This window comes from Antrostomus carolinensis, unplaced genomic scaffold, assembly GCF_000700745.2.
Source record: "Antrostomus carolinensis isolate BGI_N321 unplaced genomic scaffold, ASM70074v2 scaffold597, whole genome shotgun sequence".
Lineage (NCBI taxonomy): Eukaryota > Metazoa > Chordata > Aves > Caprimulgiformes > Caprimulgidae > Antrostomus > Antrostomus carolinensis.
Window position 1 is genome coordinate 42242 of NW_010325142.1, and position 22978 is coordinate 65219.

General features: G+C 44.8%; 1 protein-coding gene across 2 annotated transcripts in view; it reads left to right on the forward strand.

Annotated features, from left to right (window-relative positions):
* EPB41 (erythrocyte membrane protein band 4.1) overlaps positions 1 to 22978 on the forward strand; it is a 50787-nt gene that overhangs the window by 13612 nt on the left and 14197 nt on the right. Inside the window, exons 7-15 of one of the 2 annotated variants that reach the window (XM_010171104.1) lie at positions 1365 to 1452; positions 2020 to 2172; positions 3031 to 3128; positions 3853 to 4025; positions 9527 to 9738; positions 11513 to 11569; positions 11711 to 11752; positions 12609 to 12671; positions 15813 to 15992. In XM_010171104.1, coding sequence (XP_010169406.1) covers positions 1365 to 1452; positions 2020 to 2172; positions 3031 to 3128; positions 3853 to 4025; positions 9527 to 9738; positions 11513 to 11569; positions 11711 to 11752; positions 12609 to 12671; positions 15813 to 15992 — 1066 coding nt within the window. The remainder of the gene's footprint in view (positions 1 to 1364; positions 1453 to 2019; positions 2173 to 3030; positions 3129 to 3852; positions 4026 to 9526; positions 9739 to 11512; positions 11570 to 11710; positions 11753 to 12608; positions 12672 to 15812; positions 15993 to 22978) is intronic. The other variant, XM_010171105.1, reaches the window with a different exon arrangement.

The following is a 22978-nucleotide window of genomic DNA, read 5'->3' on the forward strand; positions in this document are numbered from 1 at the left end:
TAGAAGTTTTGAGGGAAAAAAAAACAAACCATAAAACCACTCCATGATACCAAAGCCTTCAACCAGCGGCCCCTTGACCTGTGAAAAGGTGCTGGCTGATGCACTAATAATGAGAACAGAGCAAAGATGAGACCTTCTTGCAGGCAGATGGGAACCAATAACCTGAGTGCAGTAGGGAAGGGTGGACGTGTGCCCCTGGCTGTGACCAAAGCTACAATTAACACTTGGCTCAACCCCACAAATCAATACTTTAAATTGATTCCCTTCCATTTGCACTGAGAGGAGAGGAAATGAGGGAAAATAAGTACTGGGCCACTGACATGCTTCATGACTTGGAAGTCAAAGGCTGTTAGCTGTGCTAGAAGTGGCAGATCACGTTGCTGAATTATTCATGGCTTCATTAGAAGACACTTCAAAGTATAGGACATAGTTATATTTAATCTGCCTGTGCGTGCAGGAAGGAGGTGGCAATATGCACCTGTTTAATTTCTGGTTCATATTCTGTGAACATTAAACTGTCAGAGAGAAAACTCAGCTAAACCATGCTCTGTCTCTGGCTACTTTATTTGCAAAGCTCAAGACACATGTTGGAGATGGCAACTGCTCCTGGGTCTTTCCTGGAAGCTTGTGCTTACAGTCATCTTTGTCTACACTGTCTCCCCCCACTAAAAACTCTCTTTACATCACACTCAAGATGTATGTGAGTCTCAGTAAGAGAGACATCAAAGCAGGGAACAAATTGAAATGTGTACAGCCAAACCCTCTCCCAGCAGAGCTGTTAGATGGACCTCACACACCAGAAACTTATTAACAAGGGCACTTCAATAACGTTGCTAATAGCCCCCATTAGCAGGATGTTTCTGTTAAGCAAAGTTGTGTTGTGTTGTCCCTCCTGCAGACCGGGTACCATCTGTTCCCAGAAAACTCATTCATCTGCTCAGCCCCAGTAGGAATCGCTGCCGAGTGGTCTCAGCTGTCCTTGCCTTTGGTTTGGAGAACAATAGCTGGGGTTTGGGGGGGAATCTGGAGGCAGGAGGTCTGGGATGACAGTACCTGTCACCCTCTGCCTTCAGCTGAAGTGGTGTTTCTTCCACTGAATCAATTTTGGACTTCACTTCCTCGCTGGATAACTTGATTTCTTGTCTGGAATCTGTACAGCTCCACAGAAATAAGGTGCATCTGGTTTATGAGGATGTCTAGAAGCACAAATCAGCATTCAGAGCAATTTCATGATTCTTCATCTGGGCACAAATTTGTGTTGAAAGCAAAAGAAAATCTAATGAGTAAATGGTTTTATGAAGTCTGATCTGTCCCCTCCTGAAAACAAGTTATGGGAATACAAAGCCCTTTCTCTCTTTCCCCAGATCCATGACTCCAGCCCAAGCAGACCTGGAATTTCTTGAGAATGCAAAAAAGCTGTCTATGTATGGAGTTGATCTTCACCAAGCCAAGGTGAGAATTGGTGTGTGTGCATCTGTCTGTAACCTGATTATTCTTCCCTTACAGGAGCACGTTTACCTATTTCAGGAGGTTCCTGTTGAAAAGACGTAGGATGTAAACTGCTAGTGGTGCAGGAACACAGACACACACCAGAAAAATGCCTCAGGCACTGTTGCAAGTGTTGCAAGAGAGATGATTCTTCCAGATTGCTCATTATTTAGAAATTACAAGAAGCTTTACAAAGTTACTGAAGTAGACAGGTCCTTGCTCTGAGGCATTTAGAATAAGGCTCTGACCCTGCAGGGTGAGCTACTTTGCTCAGAGGAATGCAGGATAAACTCTAGACCAGCCCCTTGAGCAAACAGCATCACAGGAGAGATCTGCAGAAGGGAGGAGATTGTAAGGAAGGACGTGAAGGAAAAGCAAGCCTGGCCCTGGCTGTACAGGGGGCTGGAACCTGAGGTCTGGGTGGTGGGGAGATGAATTTGGGGGAATACCAAAGGGGTAATTTGGAGGAGAGACATTGACCTGAAATTTGTAACTCTTTGACACTGCTTAAGTCCTCATCTGCTTTCCCAGGACTTGGAAGGAGTGGATATCACTCTGGGAGTCTGTTCCAGTGGCCTTTTTGTTTACAAAGATAAACTGAGAATCAACCGCTTCCCTTGGCCCAAAGTCCTGAAGATTTCCTACAAACGCAGCAGCTTCTTCATTAAGATTCGACCAGGGGAGGTATGTTCATGTCTTCTTTAATTGCCTTCTGATTATCACCTACGTGTTTGCTGCCCTGAAACAAAGCGGGGTAGGGAGCGAGCTTTTCTCTGAGTGAGCATTTTACTCTCTGTTGGGTTTCTGATTTTGGCTTGGTATTAAGTTCAGGCTGAACCTGCTGACCTTACTGAAGCTGTAAAACATTTTAAACAACGTGTCATCCAGCACCACCTCCTGGCACTGCATGGTATTCCCAGCATCCAGAGGAAAGTGGTGGGAAGTTCACAGTTGAAATTAGGAGAGGACTAACTCCTTTTTTTTTTTTGGAAACAGAGCAAGACAAAGGCTCTTTGTCTCACTTAAAAAAATATTTTAAAAAATACAGAGCATACGTTTTCACTTGGACTGCAGGAGGCAGGAAGTTCCTGCCCTGATGCTGCCTCTTGTGGATGGGAAGATCCATGGAGCAGCCTGGATACTGGAAACACAGTGGGGAGAAAGGCTGTAATGGGGATCTGCCTCTTTCCTCATCTCCTTCCTCCTGCTTCAACTGCCATGACCCAGCCTTGCTGGGAAATCAATTTTTGACCCCATCCCACAACTGGACAGCGTGATGTGGGGTTAAATGAGTCTGAGTGGCTGCCAAACCCACAGCACACTCCTCTGCACATCCCAGTGTGTCCCGAGAGATGCCTGGGCTTGCAGGCAAGTCCTGTCTCTTCTCAAACCCGAGCTCCTCCTGCATATCATTGAGTGAGTTCAGCTGCTCTTGAGCTAGACCAGCAGTTTGTGTGGCAGCAGAACAGGTCATTGGGCTGGGAACTGGATTCCTGCCACATTTATTTCTTGCTATACCTAAATAACTTATGTTTTCCACAGCAAGAACAGTATGAAAGTACCATTGGGTTCAAGCTACCAAGTTACCGGGCAGCAAAGAAGCTGTGGAAAGTATGTGTTGAACATCACACATTTTTCAGGTGGGTTTTCCAAATGATAGGCTTGCCTGCAATAACTGATGCTATAGGTTAGCTGCTGAAAATGAGCACTCCTTCCTTCGGTGTTCCTTGGTGTTTCACAAAATTTGGAGTGAAATGGTTGCAGGGACATTAAGTCTTTAAATTGCAGTAAATTTCTAGGCAGCTTTTGCTTCTTAAGATACTTGAGACAGAGGTCACAGAATCCCAGAATTGCCTTGATTGAAAAAGCCCTTTAAGCTCATCGAGTCCCATCATGAACCCAACACTGACCAGTCCCCGACTAACCCATGTCCCTCAGCACTGTGTCTACATGACTCTTCAATCCCTCCAGGAATGGGGACTCCACCACTGCCCTGGCCAACCCCTTCCAATGCCTCAGAACCCTTTCAGCAAAGAAATTCTTCCTCACAGCCCATCTCAACTGCCTTGGGCACAACTGGAGCCCATTTCCTCTTGTCCTGTCCCTTGGTCCTTGGTTGAACAGACCCACCCCCACCTCTCTCCACCCTCCTTTCAGGGACTTGGACAGAGCCAGAAGGTCTCCCCTCAGCCTCCTTTTCTCCAGGTCTTCTAGCTTATGTAGATGTGGGGTTTATTGTTAGCGCGTGTTGTTTTGTTAATCAAGCGTATGCAGAGAATTCTTTAACTTGTATTTTAATTTCCCTTTACTAGCTGCTTCCTAAATCTGGAGGTATGATTTTTAAATAATGCATGTGGTTTTCAGGCTGACTTCCACCGAAGCCATCCCGAAGAGCAGGTTCCTGGCGCTGGGCTCCAAGTTCCGCTACAGCGGCCGGACGCAGGCGCAGACGAGGCAGGCGAGTGCCTTGATTGACCGACCCGCTCCGCAGTTCGAGCGGACGGCAAGTAAGCGAGCTTCCAGGAGCCTCGACGGAGGTGAGTGTCTGCTGCCTCTTCCTTTTCCATGGCTGGATTCTACAGGATGCTGAAATGCTCCTTAAATACCACCTAAATTCCCTGCTGTGGTTTTGTTTTGGTTTTTCTTTTTTAAAGTCTAACTTCTCACTTTAATACTGGATATAAAATGCAAACAGAATAGTAGTACTGGCAAGAACTGACTGACAAAAAGGATGTGGGTGGGTGCTGAAGGCTCATTGGCAAAGTTCTGACTGTAAAGATATTTCCTCAGCCAATCTCAGTGCATTTTCCTTTTAGCAAATTGGGGATTAAGCTAATCTAAGATTTGTTTTGTTTAATGTAGCTTCTGAAATTACATAGTTTTCCTTGAGGGGGAGATTTTTTGCCACAGCTTCTAGAAACTTTTTCAGTGCCCGTTAAAGCGATGCTGATGTTGAAGTTTGGGGCATATTGATCCGTGGGCTCACCCCTGACATTTTTAAAAGAGCCAGGTAGCAGCAGGCTAGAGGAGGTGAGGCACGGAAGGGGGAGTGCCTAACCTTGCTCCCCTTGATCTGGAGCATGGGGTGCTTGTAAAATGAGGATTGAGGGAAAGGAGAGAATCCCTTTGCACCTAATGGAGCAGGAGCAGCGTTGCTTTGAGCCCAGGGTTGTGCTACAACCCAGGAGGGAGCAGGGCTGCCCCAGTGCCCCGTGGCCAGCAGTAGCCAGGCTGTCCCTGCTCCTGGCATGGATTTACAGGGCTCAGTGACACTCCGAGCCTGGGCTTCATGCCTCAGAGCTGGGAGGGAACAGGCTGCTTGGTTTGAGCTCCATACCACAGCAGAGCAAAACGCCAGCTTGCCTGCAGACCGGGCGTGCGACGTTACCCAGGCACGATGCGTTGGAGGAGAGGGGACCAGCGCTGTTGGTTGCCCCTTGGCCATGCCCTGTAAACTGTTATGACCCTGGATGAGTAGAGAAATCCCCACTGCAATCCTGCACCTGAATGTCAGAGCTTGGGAGAGAGCAGCCTGTGAATGTAATGCTTCTGTCCCCGTTGAAGTCTGCAGCCTTTTTCTGCGGGCAGTCGTTAACATGTGCCCCGTTTCTTCAGCTAAACGTGCGACTCAAAAAGTTGAGTTCAGAGCCGTAGAGGAAGAGAAGCAGGAGGAGGTGGTGGTGGTTGAGGTTCCCGAACCAAAACCTGTGGATCAGATCCGAGAGAAGCCAGGTATAGCTGTGGTGGTGGCTACAACTCTTCTGCAGTGCCTTTCCTGTCCTTTATGTGATTGTTCCTGACAAATCAAAGTTTCACCAAATCCGGTGACTTTCTTTTTTCGTTTCTTTGCAAGAAGAGTTTTGCAGTCAGAGGACAGACAGAGCCCCGGCTCTGGGAGACTCCTTGAGTCTCTGCCTTGCACCTCGCTAGACTGTAACTCTTGCGGGGAGATGGGGAAAAGTTTAGGATGTGCTGGCACTTATAAATCATAGAATCCCAGACTGGTTTGGGTTGGAAGGGACCTTAAAGCTCATCCAGTTCCAACCCCCCTGCCAGCAGCAGGGACACCTTCCACTAGACCAGGTTGCTCAAAGCCTCATCCAACCTGGCCGAGAACACTTCCAGGGAGGGGGCATCCATAAACTGTCTCCTTGTTAAATTTGGGTGGTTTTGTAAATGTGGATTAGAAAACTTTGAAGTCTGATCTTGAAACTTCTTGTAAAGCTTCTGAAATTCTTCATCCCGGGACCTGCTGGCCATTTTTTTAAGCCTATTCTGAGGTTTTTTGGGAGGTTTGAGAAATGTCACCTCTTTTGCTATATGGAGCTTATACTTCTCTTAAGATAGGTACTATTAATATAAATATTAATGCCTGAAAGAGGTGTGTAGGTACAACAGTATATTTGAATACTAATAAGCTTATCACAGCAGCACTGTTGTCAAATATTTGCAGTCTTCATCACTTAAATAGCGAACGCCTGTGGTGATTAGGAACGGAGATAATTCATGTACAAGTGCATTGTGTTCTGCTTCCACCCTGCATTTTTTTACAGTATATTTTTGACATCACTGCTTTTCTGGTATGAAATCTAGACCGAGCGTTGGTAAAGTGATGTGGCAGACTGTCTCCCCACCACTGTCTTGCCTTGAATTCTTGCTAGTCAGCATCACCTGGCAGGGAAAACCTGGTACTGTAAAAACAGAAGGTGGAGAATTAGCATTTCAGACACCAGGATAGACTGCTGTATGTTCTTAATTATTAGATTTGAAGTTGATTACTCAAGTACATTTAATTAAAGCTGCTAGTTTTTACTTTTTTTTTTAATGTAGAGGAGGCTGGGTGCATTTTTCCTGGATTTTAGCAGCCAGCACCTGCATCTCTCCAGACTTTGCAGGCAGAGCCTGTCCTGGTGCCACACTCGAGAGCATGTCCCCACGTATCCCTGCCTGGGCAAGAAACCTGCAAAGCTTATTTGTGTTGTTTTTTCCCCTTTCATCCAATACACTGTTGGGCCTGGCAGCACTAAAAACACTGATATGCAATTGTGTGGTGAAAAATTACTATTAGAAAGGTTTAAAAACCTCCTTGCTGTTCTCAGCCACTGCCGTGGAGAGGGATCTCCTCTCACTAAAAAAATCTGCTGCGGTGACCTTTGTGTGTCTGTGCAGTTCCACAGCCTCTCTATTAATGCATGCAAACCTCTTTCTAGCCAAACACACTCTTGAAACTTTTGAAATGAAACCCATTGCAGAGGAGGAAGAGGAGGAGGAGAAGGTAGAGGTGATTAAGGTTCCTGTTGCTGAGCCAAAGTTACCGGAGCCGTTGCAGACGTGGTCAGGTACAGCCGCAGCGGCGTTTGGCATCGGTACGGCTCCCAGGGCCACTCGTGCTGTGATCTGCTGGGTTGAAGTGATGCAGTGCTGTAGGACAGAAGTTGCATCGTTTGTGGTGGTGTTTGTTGCCATTAAAATCACACTTGGCTTTGCCAGCGTGCTGTAACACCCCAGTGCTGCTTTAACCAGCTGAGATGAGGAGTTGCGGTGCCGTGGCTTGGCTGTGTGCCTGTGTGTTGGATTGAGTGTGCAATGACCATCTAACACTCCTCTGTTACTGTCCCGTCTTGTAAGGTTTGTTCCCCTGAGCTGTGGGAATGTGTGGTGCCTGAAAATCAGGTTGTGTGGTCCAGGACTGCTGGAGGTCACCAACACTCTGCTTTTATTCTTTGCTAGGGAGCCAACTTCTTCCCTAGTTCGTGGGTTTTTTTTTTCAGAGCAACTTCACTGCTGCAAACAGATACGCCCTGATCATAATTAAAAGTAGAATTAGTTAGTTATTACAGGGAGAGGAGATTGAAGCCGTGGAGGGAGGTAACTGGGAACTTCACCCATTTCCTTGAATATTTATGAAAACCACTAAACCTGCGCTTAGACTCGAGGATATTCCACGGGCCGGGGTGCAGCAGAGCTGGCATCAGACCCGAGCACATCTGGGGCCTCCTGCTGCCGTTGCCCCTTCCTTCTCATTCACCTCCTGCACTTTTTCCTCCTCTTGACACTTTTGTTCCCAGTAGGGACTGTTTTCTTGCCTGGGGTGGTGACTGGTATTTTAAATCTCGTATTTTGAAGCAGCGTTTTTTGTACTGTGTTTAAATCATCATGTGTCACAGTAGCTAACAGTAGTAAATCCCAAATATATAACTAAAATAATGCAGTTCTGGACAGCACAGAACTCATTGCTGAATATCAAAGGAAAAACTTTGGCTATTTTATTATGTTTTCCATATGTCTTGATGCTCTGAAGCACTGTGAGAGAGAAGGGGGAGCCCCTAAAGAGAGGTGACCCTGCGAGTTTACCAATGGCCATATTTCTTCTGTGACTCGATCTTCGAGGTGGCATTTTAACACCTGTATAACTTTTTTAGCCAAACCTGCTCTTGGCAATGGTGAGATAAGCCCAGTTGAAGAGGAAGAGGAAGAAAAAATGGTGGTGATGGGAGAACTAGAGCCAGTCCCACAGGAGCCAGGTATCACCACTGGCTTTGCGCACGCAGCATCCTCCTAATCCCGACTGTCCCTGCCATCTCACTGTCCCTCTCTACAACCTCCGTGGCGGCTGTCACCGCTTCTGTGGCATAAATAACACCGGGACGTGGCACTAGTTGTCCTTCCAAAAGGGTGATGCAATGTCTGGCTCACAGAAATGAACTGCCGTGCTGAAGAGGGGGGAAGATAATAAAGGTGGCCATGGAGATTTGGGGTCTTAGTGTGGATTTTCAGCAAGATGTGGTGTCCAGGAGTTTGTGTTAAAAGTGTAATTTCAGTCTCTGAAAAACCAGGTTGTCCCTCTACCTTGGATGTTTTTGGCCACATGAATACTTTATTCTGTGCATGTTTTGTACACATGGATGAGATGCAGTTATCTTTTCAGTGAAAGAGGAATTCTTACTAAGGAGTTACTTAAAATTATAATTCCTTTTTAACACCAAATTTCCTAGTGCCTTTGACTAGCTGGATGGACACTAGTGACTTAGTGTTGCCTGGGTAAGTTACACACTGTGAATCTTGTGGCATAAACTGTGACTTTAGGAATATGAGACCACGTCAAAGGAATTATTTCAGGTATATTTTTAGTGGAATGACCATGAAAACCAACATGAGGAGAAGTAAATAGCTTATTACTTCTATAGGTACACACAATGAATTAATTGGGGCTTGAATATTTGAAGGTGTCAGGCTTTTCAGGAATTGGGAACTGAAAATTCAAGGAATTGGGAATTGAAGGAAAGAGTAGGTAGTTGATTTTGTGTCTTGTATTTAAGACTGTCATCCTTCTCTGGAAAGATGTATTTTTGACAGCATGCTCTTCATTTCTGCGCTGTCACTGATCTGGAGATGCTGGGTATCTTCTCGCAGCGGTGCCCTGGGCTGCAGCAGCAGATACCCATCTCGGACACGCAGCCTCAGCCTGCTTTGAAACCCACCGGGAAGTTGCTGTAAAATTTGATAGATCAATACTTGTTGATTTTCTTTTTTTTTTTTTTGTCTGAATCACTGAAAAAATTGGGGAGATGGGGGAAAGTTTGTGTTGCCCTTCCAGAACCCATCTGTTTCTGGTTGACGAGGTGCCAGTGAGTCAAGAACTCACCACAGCTCTAAGTGTTTCTGTTTTAGCGGCTGCATTGGGATGGACTTTTGTGTCTGTTGTGTGTGAAGAACTCAGAAATCGATGGCACAGCGTCAAAAGTAGATTTGCCTTTCTGGTGTGCTTCTCTGCAGAGTGCAAGCTTGCTTTTTGTAAACCATCTGTTGTGGGGTTTTATTTTATTTCCTTTAAACCATAAGGAAGATAATCTCAACTTTCCTGTACTAAATGCACAAGCTGCTTTGCTCAACATCTCTATTTCTTTTCCCTTTTTTTCCTCCTTCTTCCCTTTCTTTTGAAATGACGGCATTGTAATTTGGAAAGACTTTGCCTGGCGCTTTGGAAACATTATCCACTCTGAACCTTGTCCCCTGTCTGTCTCTCCCCCATCCTCAGCAGTGGCTGTGATAACCCCAGAGAGGAGTCCCCGTCCCACCTCTGCCCCGGCCATCGCTCAGAGCCACGCTGCAGAACCAGTCCCAGCTAAGCCTGAAGCAAAGGACGTGGTCGCTGCCCCTAAAATAGAAAAGGAAGCAGCAAAACCTGATGTGAGGCGTGAAGAAATCCCACTGGAGAAAGCCAAGCCAGAGCCAACTGATGCATCAAAGGTATGTTGGACCAGAGCCTCTTTGGAAGAGGCTGCGCTTGTGCCGGGATGGAGCATTGGCTCTAGAAGCCACCCCAGATCCACAGCTCTGTGCACCTTCCCCACTCGCAGCATGGGGTTAATTCCTCACCCAGGCATCAGGTGGGAGTCAGGGATGGGGGTCTGGGTCCCAGGGAGATCCCAGCCCTGACCCTTCAGGTGCAGGGAAGGAGAAAATCCAGGATGACTGGATTTTGGTGGTTGCAGTCAAACTAAAGACAACTTACTGATAGGTGGCTAAAAAAGCTGACAAGAATTGCACAGAAGTTCATAGGAACTGAATTTAGAGCTCAGCCATTGCTAAGCTACCTCTGCTAATTCCTGGTACCACAGCAGAAGCAATTCCAGTGAAATCAGCGATACGGATCTGGTCTGCAGCCCAGCGTCTGAATGCAAATGTTTTTTACATTGATAGGCTTTCTCTGGGAGAGCTGTTAATGTGCTTCTGCAAACTGGGCTAAAACTTGAGTTGTGAATAAACCCTTGGGGGTTTTATTGTTTAAATGAAAATTTTTTTTAAACTTTATCGGAACTTTTTACGAATGTTTTGAGACCTCTGCTGGTGTTGATATATGTGTATGGTTCTCATAAGTCAAAATAATCACAGAAATGTGAAAAATTATTGTTCATATTACAGTGTCCTTAAAATTCTGCAAATCTTATTGACTGAAACCTTCCAGGTGTATGCCTCGAGATATAATTTTCACATTACTCTGAATATTTAACTGTTCTCAGCATTATTGGAGTCACATTTTTGCTATAAGATATCACACAGTGGGTCTTGTGTTACATATTCCAGGGGAGATCGTTATTAATTGAAGTTGGGAGGTGGAAGTGAAGAAAGGACAGTTGTTTTAAAAAAAAAATTAGTGGCCTGTGTGACCAGTGATTTTTAAATGAAAACACTGAAGGGATCTTCAGGATGGAGCTTTGGAATGGGCATTGTGGCACATAGTTCCTGCACGGCTGCTCACCCTCCCTAGCATTAAATTGAGAACAAGGAAATTTTATTCATCCCATCTCACTTATTACAGAGTTTTTCCCTAAATACTTAAACACTGAATTATTTTTTTTTTTTCTTTAAATGTAGATGTGGGAGGAAATTGTGGAGTTGAATGTGCCAAATTTACCCTGTTTCTCAAGTGTAGCTGCCTCGCTTCTGTTAACACCCACGGATGCTTTCGAGTATTTGGCAATCCAGTTTCCCTAAAATATTTTCCTTAAAGTGCTGAGACAATCCTGGCTCTCTGCTGACAGAGAATAAGGAACTTAATTTATGCTGTTAGGTTTGATTTCGTAGATAGGTCTCTTCTCACTGACCCTGTGAACCTAATACCTCTGCGTAACAAAGAATTTTCTGTTTTCGAGGTGGTCCGTCTTAATTTGAGCATGTTGCTTTTGCTGAGGATTTCACTGGGAGATCCAGCTGCAAATGAAATTTGAAAACATTGCCTGGCAAAGCTCATGCAAGTGGGAAGCCCGTCTTCAGAAGCACTAGAGAGCACTGGTTTCAAATGCAAATAATTCTGAAGGAATTATTGTAAACGTGCTGTGAACTAACAGACTGCGGTGTCATTAACTCTTTCCGGAGGACTGCATGTTGGGTTTTTTTTTTTACATGTTCACCCAGCATTTCAAAACCAACTTGATGCAGCTGTGTTTTGAAACTCAAATGGTCTTCTTGAAACAAGTCTACTAACAAGAAATGTTTTTACCAATTTATTTCTTAAATGTAGGTGAGGAAAACGCACACTGAGGTCACAGTACCCACCACGAATGGTGACCAGCCCCAGGTTTGTGCTCATAATTCAGTTAGGTTGCTCACATTGGGGTTTTTTTAAGGTTATACAGTGAGGTTCAACATAGTTAAATGAACCAACAACTTTTTCTTCTTTTTTTTTCTTTTTTTTTTTTTTATCACTGCCCAACAGCAGCAGCCTTCAGAAAAAGAGGAAGAACTGATAAGAATGAGGAAGGTTAGCCATTTTACACTTTCACCAAACAAATTTGCCATATCATTCATGCATCTGTAACCTGTTTAAAAAGACAGTGCTCCAAATTTCTTCATGTGCTTTGGGTTGGGTTTTTGTTTATTTTTTTCTTTTTTTTTTCTTTTTTAAACATGCAACTTGTAAATATTTTAGAATTAATAGCTTTTTGTCCCATATTTAGTTTGATTGCTAAAATTATACTTGTTGAATGTTTAAGAGAAACACACTTGGTTTGATTTATAAAATTTATCTTTGTAACAAATTTAATTGGAAACCAATGAAAACTGTATAGTGTGCATTCCAGGAAATGCAAAAAAAAAAGAACAAAAAAAGTATAATGCTTTTTTTTTAATTGATTAATTAGTAGGGGATGTATCCGTGGGAAAGGTGGTTAAGAGAGAGTTACTGTGCACACTGAGACCTTGTAAAAGTTACACCAAGCAGTACAGCCTCGTATGATGGGGTGGGCACGTGTCACCATCAGAAATAAGAAATAGTGACTTTGTGCAAGGTTTCCACAGACAAACAGTGACCTGCCTCTTTGTGGTGAGCGATATAAACCAGGGCAGAAGCCGCTGAACCCCTGGGAGCTGTCTCTTTAAAGGACTCATTGCATTTCCCCATTCTCCATGAGCAAGAACCCCCATTTCCTGGTGGTGGCCCCGTGCCGATGTCCCTGCGGATGGGTCCCCACCCCACCCCGGCACAGCGCTGCGCTCCCAACGTTGAGTTTAACTTTTTTAATTTGCCAATTTATCAATCCCGCAAGAACAACATTTTAATTTTTTGTGCTTTTCTTTTTTTTTTTGTTTTGTTTCCCCCTTTTCTTTCATTTTCACAGAAGAGATCAAAGAGGCTAGATGGTGAAAACATTTATATCAGGCATAGCAATTTAATGTTGGAGGTTTGTATGAACTTGAAGCTTTTTTCAGTTGCGTTTGCCTAGACCTTCTGCATCTGCGCTCAACTTTTTTCTTCCTCTTCTGCCTCTGCCTTTGTTTTTGCATGCTGTTGCATGAAAGACCTTTATTTATTTATTTTTTTTAAAAAAAAATATGCTTTTGCATGGTGACAGTAAACATGAGGATGTGCAGACATTCTTCCTTCTCCCTCTTCTGACTTTCATTCTCTCATACTTACCCAAAATACATGATTGGCAGAGCTCAGGTCTGCTCTTGGACCCCCTGGGTGCTCACAGCAGCATGAATTATGATGGGGCTCATTTACATGTTTCTCCTTGCTTGAAATAAGTTATTTTCCGGGGGAAAAAGACCAATCTATGAAAATGCAAAATTCAGGATAAGCTGCAGGTGAAATTGTCACCTCCGTGGCGTTCAGGCCACCGCCGTGTCCACGTTGCTGCAGACAGGAGCGAGTTCTCCTTTCAGACATTGCTGCTGGCGTTGCAGCGATGTTTGCAGTGTTGCAATCCTTCTCCCAGTGCTCACTTTCCTCGCAGCATCTTTAATTCTCCCCCAGGCCCCATCCTGCATCAGTGCCAGGTCCCCTTGGAGCCAACACAGGGGCTTGATGGCCATGGTAGACTCATGAGCAGGCGAGAAGCCATCTCACCCCTCCACATACAGCTATTCCCTTTGGCTTTGGGACCCCTTTACACTTGGTTTCACCCAAGCACGGTCTCAGAACAGACCATGCCAATCATATATTTTATTTTTTTTAAATACATTGTGTTATGGAAAACGTTTTGTGGCTTCTGATACTCTGTGTTACGTGTTTCTACTCAAACTTGCAGCACCAGCAGCTGGTAGGGTTTCCCTGTTGGTATCTCTGGCAAGTGAAGTGTATTAACTGCCTTCTCCTAATCTTAATTTTAAAAGTTTTGTAGCTTTTGGGTGTTTTTTTTTAATTTTGGTTTGATTTGGGTTTTTTTTAACTGCTACAACTTAATCTTTCGGCCATGAGCCAAGGGTCTGTGGCACAACGGGCAGGGTTCGGCCACTGCTGGAGCACTGCGAAGACTTTGCCCGTCACTTTCTTTTGCCCAACTCGAGCAAGTTCATCTCCCCAACCCCAAGCAGAACTTTTTCATTGCTTCTAAACCCCTTTTTCCTGTTAGTGCCATACCTGGCTCTGGTACCCAGCCCCTTCTCCAGCTACCCTCCCCACTGGTTCTGTTGCAGGTGCTCCAGCCCTCCCTAGAAAAGGGGCTGACCCCAGCAGCTCATCCCTTTTATTCCTTTTTTTTAATTTATTTTTTTTAACCATGCATTTGGCAGATCAGATGTTTTTCCAGCAGACCTCATACTCCTGAAGCTGCCTCTTGATTTTATTGAAAGCCATTTATAGCTCCGTGCTTGATAATTGAACCCACGCTCCGTGTTTGTACAAAAAGGGCAAAACAGGAGGAAAAGAGTTAACACTTAGCCAGCTTGTTCCTCCAGATGCTTTCAAGACCCATTGTAGCTCCTCCTGGCTTTAGCTTCTCTACAAACCCTCCCAGGACCAGCTCTTGCGCAGTGGTGGGCAGCCACGGTGGTCTTTCTCTCTTCCCTAAACCAGGAGCAGCTGTAGGACTCCTGGACCTGGGGAGGACTTTACCCCAGAGTCCTCAGCAGACTTATTTATGTTTGTTTTGGTTTTTGGTTTTTGGTTTTCCTAACTAGCGGGCACTTACCTTGTGCTTTCATCCAGGACAGATGCCAAAACTAGTGGTTTTTTCCCCCAGAAGTGTGCCAAAAAGAGCAAATGTTGTTAATGAGGCATCTGGGGCACTGTGGAGGGAGGGTGGTGTGTCCTGGGTGGGCTGCAGATGCTGGGGGGGAGCCCTCCTTTAGGGATTCATTTGCTCTCCCATCTTCTAGAATCGATGGCCCAAGTACCAATTAAAAACTCAAAAATAGTGAAATTTCCCCTTTTTATGCTTTTACTGACCTCAGTTTCCCCCTTTCTCACGGGTGAGGCTTGCTGCTCTTTGGCACTGTCCAGAAAAGTTGATGTTTGGCTTAAGCCTCTTTTATGCAAAAGCTTTGTTTTCAACAAACTGTTTTGCTTGCAAGGAAAAGCTATTTTTAAACAAATTGAGAAGAGCTGACTTGCCTTGAAGTCTGTGTATTTATACTGTAAACTGGCATTATGGGGTAGAAATCTCCCTTCTTCCAGATGAAGAATTTTAGCAGGAGTTTCTTGATTGATCTGGCATAAAGTAAATTCTCAGTTAGATTTTAGAGTGTTGTTATCTCATCTTCATTTCAGAAGTCTAAAACCTCCTGTGGTAGCTCCTGGAGGGATGAGATGAGAGTGGGGGGAAAAGGTAATGGGGGTATTCTGGGATCAAAGAGAATTTATGGTAGGATGAAAGAGAAATAGTTATGAAGAGAATAACTAAAATTGGGAAAATATTTTTCTTAAACATTAACTAACTGCATTTATAACCTGGAATATTCAGGCTAGCAGAGAGGGGAAAAAAGCAAACCTGCCCAATTTAAAGGCAATAAATTAACTAACCTAAACAAAGGTATCACAGAATTGCCTAGATTGGAAAAGCCCTTTAAGATCATGGAGTCCAACCATGAACCCAACACCGACCAGTCCCCGACTGACCCATGTCCCTCAGCACTGTGTCTACACGACTCTTCAATCCCTCCAGGGATGGGGACTCCACCACTGCCCTGGGCAACCCCTTCCAATGCCTCAGAACCCTTTCAGCAAAGAAATTCTTCCTCACATCCCATCTCAACTGCCCTGGGCACAACTTGAGGCCATTTCCTCTTGTCCTATTATTGCAATTTTTAAAAATCCCATATGAGGAAACCCCGTGAGATTGCACCTCGGCTGTCGTGGTTTGGTGGAGCTTGAGATGAACCCATGGCACGTAGGAGACCCTACTCCCTACTGATTGCAGTTTTTCCCAATTAATAGGAGAGGAAAGAGGAGAGAGGACATTCCCTTTGTGTGTTTGCAGTGTGAGCACAGTTGGTGGAAGTCGGCACCGACTCTGCTGAGCGCAGCTTCGCTATGCGGCAGCGTAGGCGACTGCGGGTGTCATCGCCGTGTCTCTTCACTTCTCCTGTCCTTTTACTAATAGGATCTAGATAAAACCCAAGAAGAAATAAAGAAGCATCATGCCAACATCAGTGAATTGAAGAAGAACTTTATGGAATCCGTCCCGGAGCCTCGACCGAGTGAATGGGACAAACGCTTGTCCACTCACTCCCCGTTCCGAACCCTCAACATCAACGGGCAGATTCCCACGGGAGCAGATGGAGTGAGTACCTCGGTGGTGTGTGGGTGTTAGTGCACTGCACAGCAGTGTGTGACTTCCAAAGGATGGCTTTGCAACCTAGGATTGAGCATCAGCTCTTCCTTTTTAGTTTAGTTTTTGGTTATATTGAATTTTAATAGTTAATATTGACTTTTAACATGCAAAATGGTCTCTGATAGAATTGATGCTATAGTCGTAGTATCATAAAAATGTGGGGTTTTTTGTTGGTTTTGGGGGTTTTTTGGTAGAAAGGAGTGTAGGAATTCTTCACCTGGTTTTGATGCTGCTTTTCCTAGTGTTGTTTTCATCCCTGATGCTAGAGTATACTTCACATGGCTGTTTTGAGGATTGGCTTGTTCCTAAGACCAGGGAATAAGTCTCTCCAAAATGCAGGGAAAAAACACCTCAGACCCCTAAATTCATAGAATCATAGAATGGTTTTGGTTGGAAGGGACCTTACAGCTTATCCAGTTCCAACCCCCCTGCCAGCAGCAGGGACACCTTCCACTAGACCAGGTTGCTCAAAGCCTCATCCAGCCTGGCCTTGAACACTTCCAGGGAGGAGCAGCCACAGCTTCTCTGGCCAACCTGTTCCACTGCAGAGATAACATTGCAGGTAACCCAGTGGAGAAGTACTAGGATGATTATCAATTTCCAGAAGTCCCTCCCAGTAATCCCATATGTCATTGGGTTTAGTCTTACATTAGGATCTGCAGGTGCTGATCTGCTGCAGAGACTTGAAGAAGACTCCTCAGGTGGCTACAGCATGGCTGTTCATACGGGATGGAAATCCTTCTCCTTACAGGAGCAGTGTCTGTGTGTTAGTAGCCATCCACATTTACAGTCTCCCTCCTAATGTCCTTAAAAAGGTAATTTTTCAAAGAAACCAAGTTGGAACAGCAGAGATCTGTCTACCAACTGGTTTCTTCTTGGGTAACAGACAGCTGCTCTGTTTAATATTGGTGTTACCTAACTTGGATTTGAATCTTGTGAGTAAAACTGTAGTTAGAGCCCGTGGTAATCAGTCTTTTAAATAATAAATGCAATTTTTTATTACAACGGAAAAATTGCATCCTGGCTGCTGTCATAGACTCTGTCCTGCTTTAAGCCTAGCTTCTTCCCTTCCTCCCACTGAGAAGCTTGCATTTCATCTTCAAACCGTCACAAAGGAGATACTTTTTAAACAGAAATAATCTTGCAGTGGAGGGAGTGTTGTCACAACAGGTACAAGGGGCTTTAACGGCCAAGTTTACTACAGGCTCCTCAAAGTGTAGAGAAAAACCATGAGAATTATTTTGGGCTTTTTTTTCCCTGATAGAAAAAACAAAACCCCCCAAATGAACTAGTGAGGGCTGATCGTTATCCTTGGAATTACCTTGTTTAACACGTGGATGGACTTTCCTCTTTGGTTGCTGAGTCTCAGTGTAAATTCTGCAGGAATTTGGGCAGCAGAGCGATGCAGAGCTCTGCCCATGGTGCCACCTGGATGTGTGGGTGGGGTAGAGCAGGGGCTCTCAAGCTCCACAACTGCGGTTCAAGAATAATATTCATGGTTATTATGAAGAAGTTCTTGCATGGTGACCACATGGTTAAGTCTTGGAGGGCTGCGGTTCATGATAACTGGATGCTGTGGACTTTCCCCATCCAAGGCCACAGTGGTCCACAGCAATGTGAGGGTTGGTGTCAGCCCTGGATTTGCATTTCTGGAAGTTCCCTTTTAATCTGATCCTCTCCGAAGTGATCTTGCTCTGAGATAAAGGTGGACATGTTCTGCTGTGAACTTCCAGAAATGCATCTTTGAGAGGTACCTACCAGGGAGGGTGTTTTCCTCCACCTGCACGTGTTTAAGGATGGTAAATCCCCATGCAAAGCCATCCTGTTTCTCCTGTTCATGGTGGTATCTTCACCCTGCTGGAGTGGCCAAAGGATGGTCCTGCCAGGGGCTGCTTTTCTACTGTTCCTATATGTTTTATTTTCAAGACAACTGAACCGTAACACGCTTTGTGTGTCCAGGTCAAGAAAATCACTGTCCTATCTTCTGAGAGACAGGTTGGTGGGCTTGAGGTAAAGCTGCTGTTCTGATATGTGCTTCTGAGCCAGACTTTTGCTATGGCAATGGCACCAAGCAAAAACTCATCAGCAGCTGCTGGATAACCTTTATTTTTTTTTCTTTTGGTTACATGAAGTAGTTTCATAACTCACACCCAGAGGACTTTTGCACTGCTGCAGCTTTTGCAGCTTTGGATTTTGCTTATTTTGGTGCATGGCTGGTTCAAAAAAAAGCTGCATGAAAGATTAAAACCGTGTATTCGGAGAGAAAAGCAATTATGAAAGTTTAACTATTCCCTGTTCTTTTTATGTTGTCTTTCTTTCCGTTTTGTTTTCTTGTTTTGTTTTGTTTTAATGATCATGTTACTCTTGCATTTTATATTTTCTTTTGCTGCCCAGTCTCCCAGCTACTTTCTCCCCAATACTCATCGCTTAGGGGTGTGCAAAGAACCAGTCCCAAAATACCGCACTGATCAGAGGAGGCTGGCTCAGCTCAGAGAGCTTAGAGCCAAATTTTTCCTCTCCTAGGTCCACTTGGCTGTGACCAGGTCTGACAAACTTAAAGGGATGGAGAGATACTGAACAGCAACATTTCCCACGATCTTTTCTTTCTTCAACGAAAGCACTAGAGCCCTTGCATGATCCTACGTGATGATTTGCTCACTCTATTTTTTTTTCTTACATTCTTTAGACTCCAGAAACAAAAGTGCTAAAACGTGGAGCAAAATATACTGGAGTTTGTAACGCTCCTGCTGCCATCCTGCCTGTTCCACACTCGGGATTTCTAAGATGGAACGATTTTTCACTTGTTCCAGTTGAATTTTCAAAACAATTGGAATTTTGATACTGTCGTGAGAACTTTGAAAAAGCTTTTTGTATCTACGCTGCAGTTGGATGTTCAACAATATTTAACCAACGCTGGTTTTTAAGGGCACTGTAGAACAGGAAGCTGTCAGAGACCACGTTTTGTACTACACCATTTCTATTTCTAATGCCTCAAACTTTTTTCTCAACCATTCCAGTTCCAAAACACTTCAGTAGGTTTTGAGCAGACGCTTTTCTGGGAGGGCAGGTGCAAAACACACGTGATTGTGATTCAGAGGTTTGTGAAACACACACGTGGTCCTCATCCAGATGTTCATGAGCTCTGCAGAGAGGACTAGACTTTGTAGCTCTAAGGCTAGTGTGACCCAAGCCACCAGCAGCTCTGCTCTCCAGGGCAGTTTATCTTTACATTGAGAAGAAGGCTGTCCTAACCCTTTGCACACCTCCAAGTATCATTTTTGGGCACTTTCCATCTGTCATTTTTGTTCATCTCTCTCTGTCTTTCTTGATCTTCTACCATGAAAGCAGACACGGGAACGTCCTCTGTTAGTACAGGATGAAGACAAACTAAAAAAGCAGGAGATACCTACTGAGACAGCCTTTCCCCAGCAAGCAAGTGAAGAAATTCTTCCAAAGGTTTCTATTCCAATTCCTGAAGAGCAGAAATCACTCAAAAAGTGTCAGCTGTACTCTAGCATTTTTCCTTCTCCACGTATTCCCTTTATGATGTCCTTTCTCCTGGTTGTAGCACTGACTGTTTGGTGGCTGCTCTTTCTCTGAGTGCCAGCAGGGTCATGTTGAAACCTCAAGACCAAAGCTCCTGAATTTCTTGGCCGTAGCCTCTGCTGCATCTTCTTTGTCCTGGTCTTTGATCTCTGTAGTTTGCTGTCCTGGGGAGGGACACCCCGTGACCGTTGTGTTAATCCCGCTGTGTCTCGTTGTGTAGCTGTGATCTCGGACCTGGTAGGAGTGGTCATGGATTGCCAGGTCCATTCTCAAGTTTCCTGCTGTGCAAAAGGAAATTCTTTGAACTGTGCTCCCGGTTGCTGTAAGGGGGCAGACGGGGAGTGGAAATACGTGGGAGGAGACGTTTGCTTCTTCAGCCCCTGTAAACTCCACGTAGGAATTGCTGAAGACTTGCTTTTAAGCTGCTTGTTTTCAATGTAAGATGTTCACAAGCTGAAGAAACATCTGATACCGATCCAAAAGAGGCTTTACAGCAGTTTGCTGAATCTAATCCATAACCACTCCTTTTCTAGGAAACTTAAGATTGGTGTTGAAATGAAAAGTGTTGATTATCAATGCTGCTGTTGGTGTGAACTTAGAGACAGGGACAGGCAACTCCTCATTTTCCCAGTGGGGGGGAACCTTTTGCAAAGCATTGCAGCTTCCCTCTCGCATCCCTATTCTCATTTCCTAGAAAATACATCGTGTTACAGGAGAAAACCCATTGCAAGGAAATATTTATTGTAAACATAATGATTTTTCTGAACCCAGTGGTCTTGGTGCACTTCAGATATGTTGGTTTTTTGTTTGTTTTGTGGGTTTTTTTTAATTTATGTTGAACTAACTGACGCATGTTTGCTTAGGTCGCAGGAATGGGAGTAACCTGCTGTTAGGTACGTCTCCTCTGTTAGCATGTTGACTTTACCACATCGGGACACACTTCTAATGTTAAAGCCATTGATTGTGTTGACTTCTCCAACAAAACCGTTGCATGCCGCTTGTTGTTTATTGCCTACAAATGTAAATGTCTGGTTGATGCTCACGTTTATCCGACTTACCCTGGTTGAGCTGTGTGGGCTCCAAGATGAATTGCCCAGCTGGGCTGAGCAGAACTGGTTTGTGAGCTGGAGGGAAGATGGGACTTTGTGTCTAAGGGGTTTCTTTTCTGTATATAGTAATTATGGGACTGAGCTGAGCCAAGTGCTTCTCCTTTCGGTCGTAATCTGCTTTCTTTTGCTTTCTCTGGAGGACTGGTATAAACACAATGACTTCTGACAACAGCCACCAGTGCCATCAGTGTCGGCAGCTGCTCCAGCAGCACAGAAGAGAAAGGAGTAGACCTTCATTACAGGGACTAAAATATGTGAATATATATAAATACATGTATTTATAACCCTTTCTAGATCTGTATCTGTGTGAACAGTGTTATTTAGGAAGCTAGCAGATAAGCTTGCAGGAAAAAGACATAAGGCAAATATGGCATGTGCTGTCTGATCTGAAGGGCCGTGGTGTATCACGGACCCCCTGAGCCACCTCTCTCTTGCTCTCAGTGTACAGGTTGAGGCTCTCTAAATGCTGTCTCAGAAACTTAGGTTGCTAGTGAAACCCTTCGTTTTAATCTCGCAGGAATCTTTCCGATTACTCTTGTAACCTGCTCTGATTAGTTCACCAGTGTGTGCCTTTAGGACTTTGTTTTGTGAGGATGCTGATTTTTTCCGTTGGAAAGTATTCTTCCCTTTTAAGACACTGCCTTGAATACTCAGTCTTCCTCTTTCAGCAGTTGGAAGTGTAGAAGTCACTGGGTTGTTGTCCAGGTGTACCGTGATGCGAAGGAGAGCTGTCAACAGTGAAGAGATGGGTGGGCTGCCTGCCCAAGTCCTAGGAGAACACCTTAGGATGCACTTGAGCTCCCACCAGCTCAGCATGAAATTTAGAAAGACTTTTTATCTTGAGAAGATAGGCCCTGGAGAGGAGAAGTGATAGAGGTGGGGAAGGATGCTGAGCTGCCATGTGCTGTGCAGAAGATGCAGGATGGAAAAAGCCAAGGGGATGCTTCTGGCTGGGATTCCCTGCCTGAATCTCCTTCCCCAGAATTAGAACAGACATGATGAAAACAAGGACAAGAGGAAATGGCCTCCAGTTGCACCAAGGGCAGTTGAGGTTGAATGTGAGGAAGAATTTCTTTGCTGAAAGGGTTCTGAGGCATTGGAAGGGGTTGCCCAGGGCAGTGGTGGAGTCCCCATCCCTGGAGGGATTGAAGAGTCGTGTAGACATAGGGCTGAGGTACATGGGTTAGTCGGGGACTTGTCAGTGTTGGGTTCATGATTGGACTTGATGATCTTAAAGGTCTTTTCCAATCCAGGCAATGCTGTGATTCTGTGAAAAACAGGGACTGTTTGTTCTCCCCAACCTGGCGTGGAGAGGGAAGGGACAGGAGTTGTTCCTGTCTCTCTGTGTCTGTTTTCTGTCCGTATTTCTTGGAGAAGAGCAGCTTAGACACACACCCGCTTCCTTTCCAAAGCCATTGCCCAGGTTAGCTACCGTGACGCTGCCTTGAGTGCTGTTGAGGTGACTGCACGCTGTTCTTCAGAACTGATGACAAGTTCTTTGAAGCCATACCAGTAGCTTTTTCAAAGCCATGGTTTCTGTAGCTCTATCTACCACTTCCAAAGGACCTGAAGTCTAAAAATCTTTGCCCAGAGCGATGGTTGAACATGGTGCTCAGGGTATCGTATCCCAGAGTGATGAGAGATGCGCTCTGTTTGTCACTTAAACTCAGTTCTTTAACTTCTTAATTAAAACGGTCTCTCTCTGTCTTTCTTGCTTTTTGTTCTTCTAAATCTTGAGATAAGGCTGGTTACTGGCAGCAAAAATCTTCGAAACTTTACATTCTGAGAATGCTCAGGAACATTTTTGGGATTTATATAACAATTGTGACTGCAGACAAATATTTCTGTGGCAGTTTAGAGGCCAGTATCTGTATTCACCCGAGTGGATTTGATCTCTTCTGACAGAGAAAGCCCGTGGCTTATCAGGAACAGAAACCTCATCCGTTCCACGCCGCAGTGATGTGCTCACGGTGCTCCAGCCCCTTTGCCAGTCGCTCCTCTGCTTATTTTTCCCCATTTACTTGGACAGCAAAGGCAGTTACAGACATTCCTCTGGGCACTCCACGTCAGGTCTCCTTCCTGCACGTGATGTATCTCGTACATGTCGGTGCTGTGCTGTTTGATTCCTGGTTTCACCCTTTTCCCTTGATGTCCACGCAGGATGTGGTGCTGAAAGAAGGGATTTGGGGATGTCTGCTGTCCTACCCACGCGCAGGGAGGGTTGATTCACTCTGGTTTTTTTTCTCTTTTACCCAAAATTCATCGTTTTGAACCCGAAAG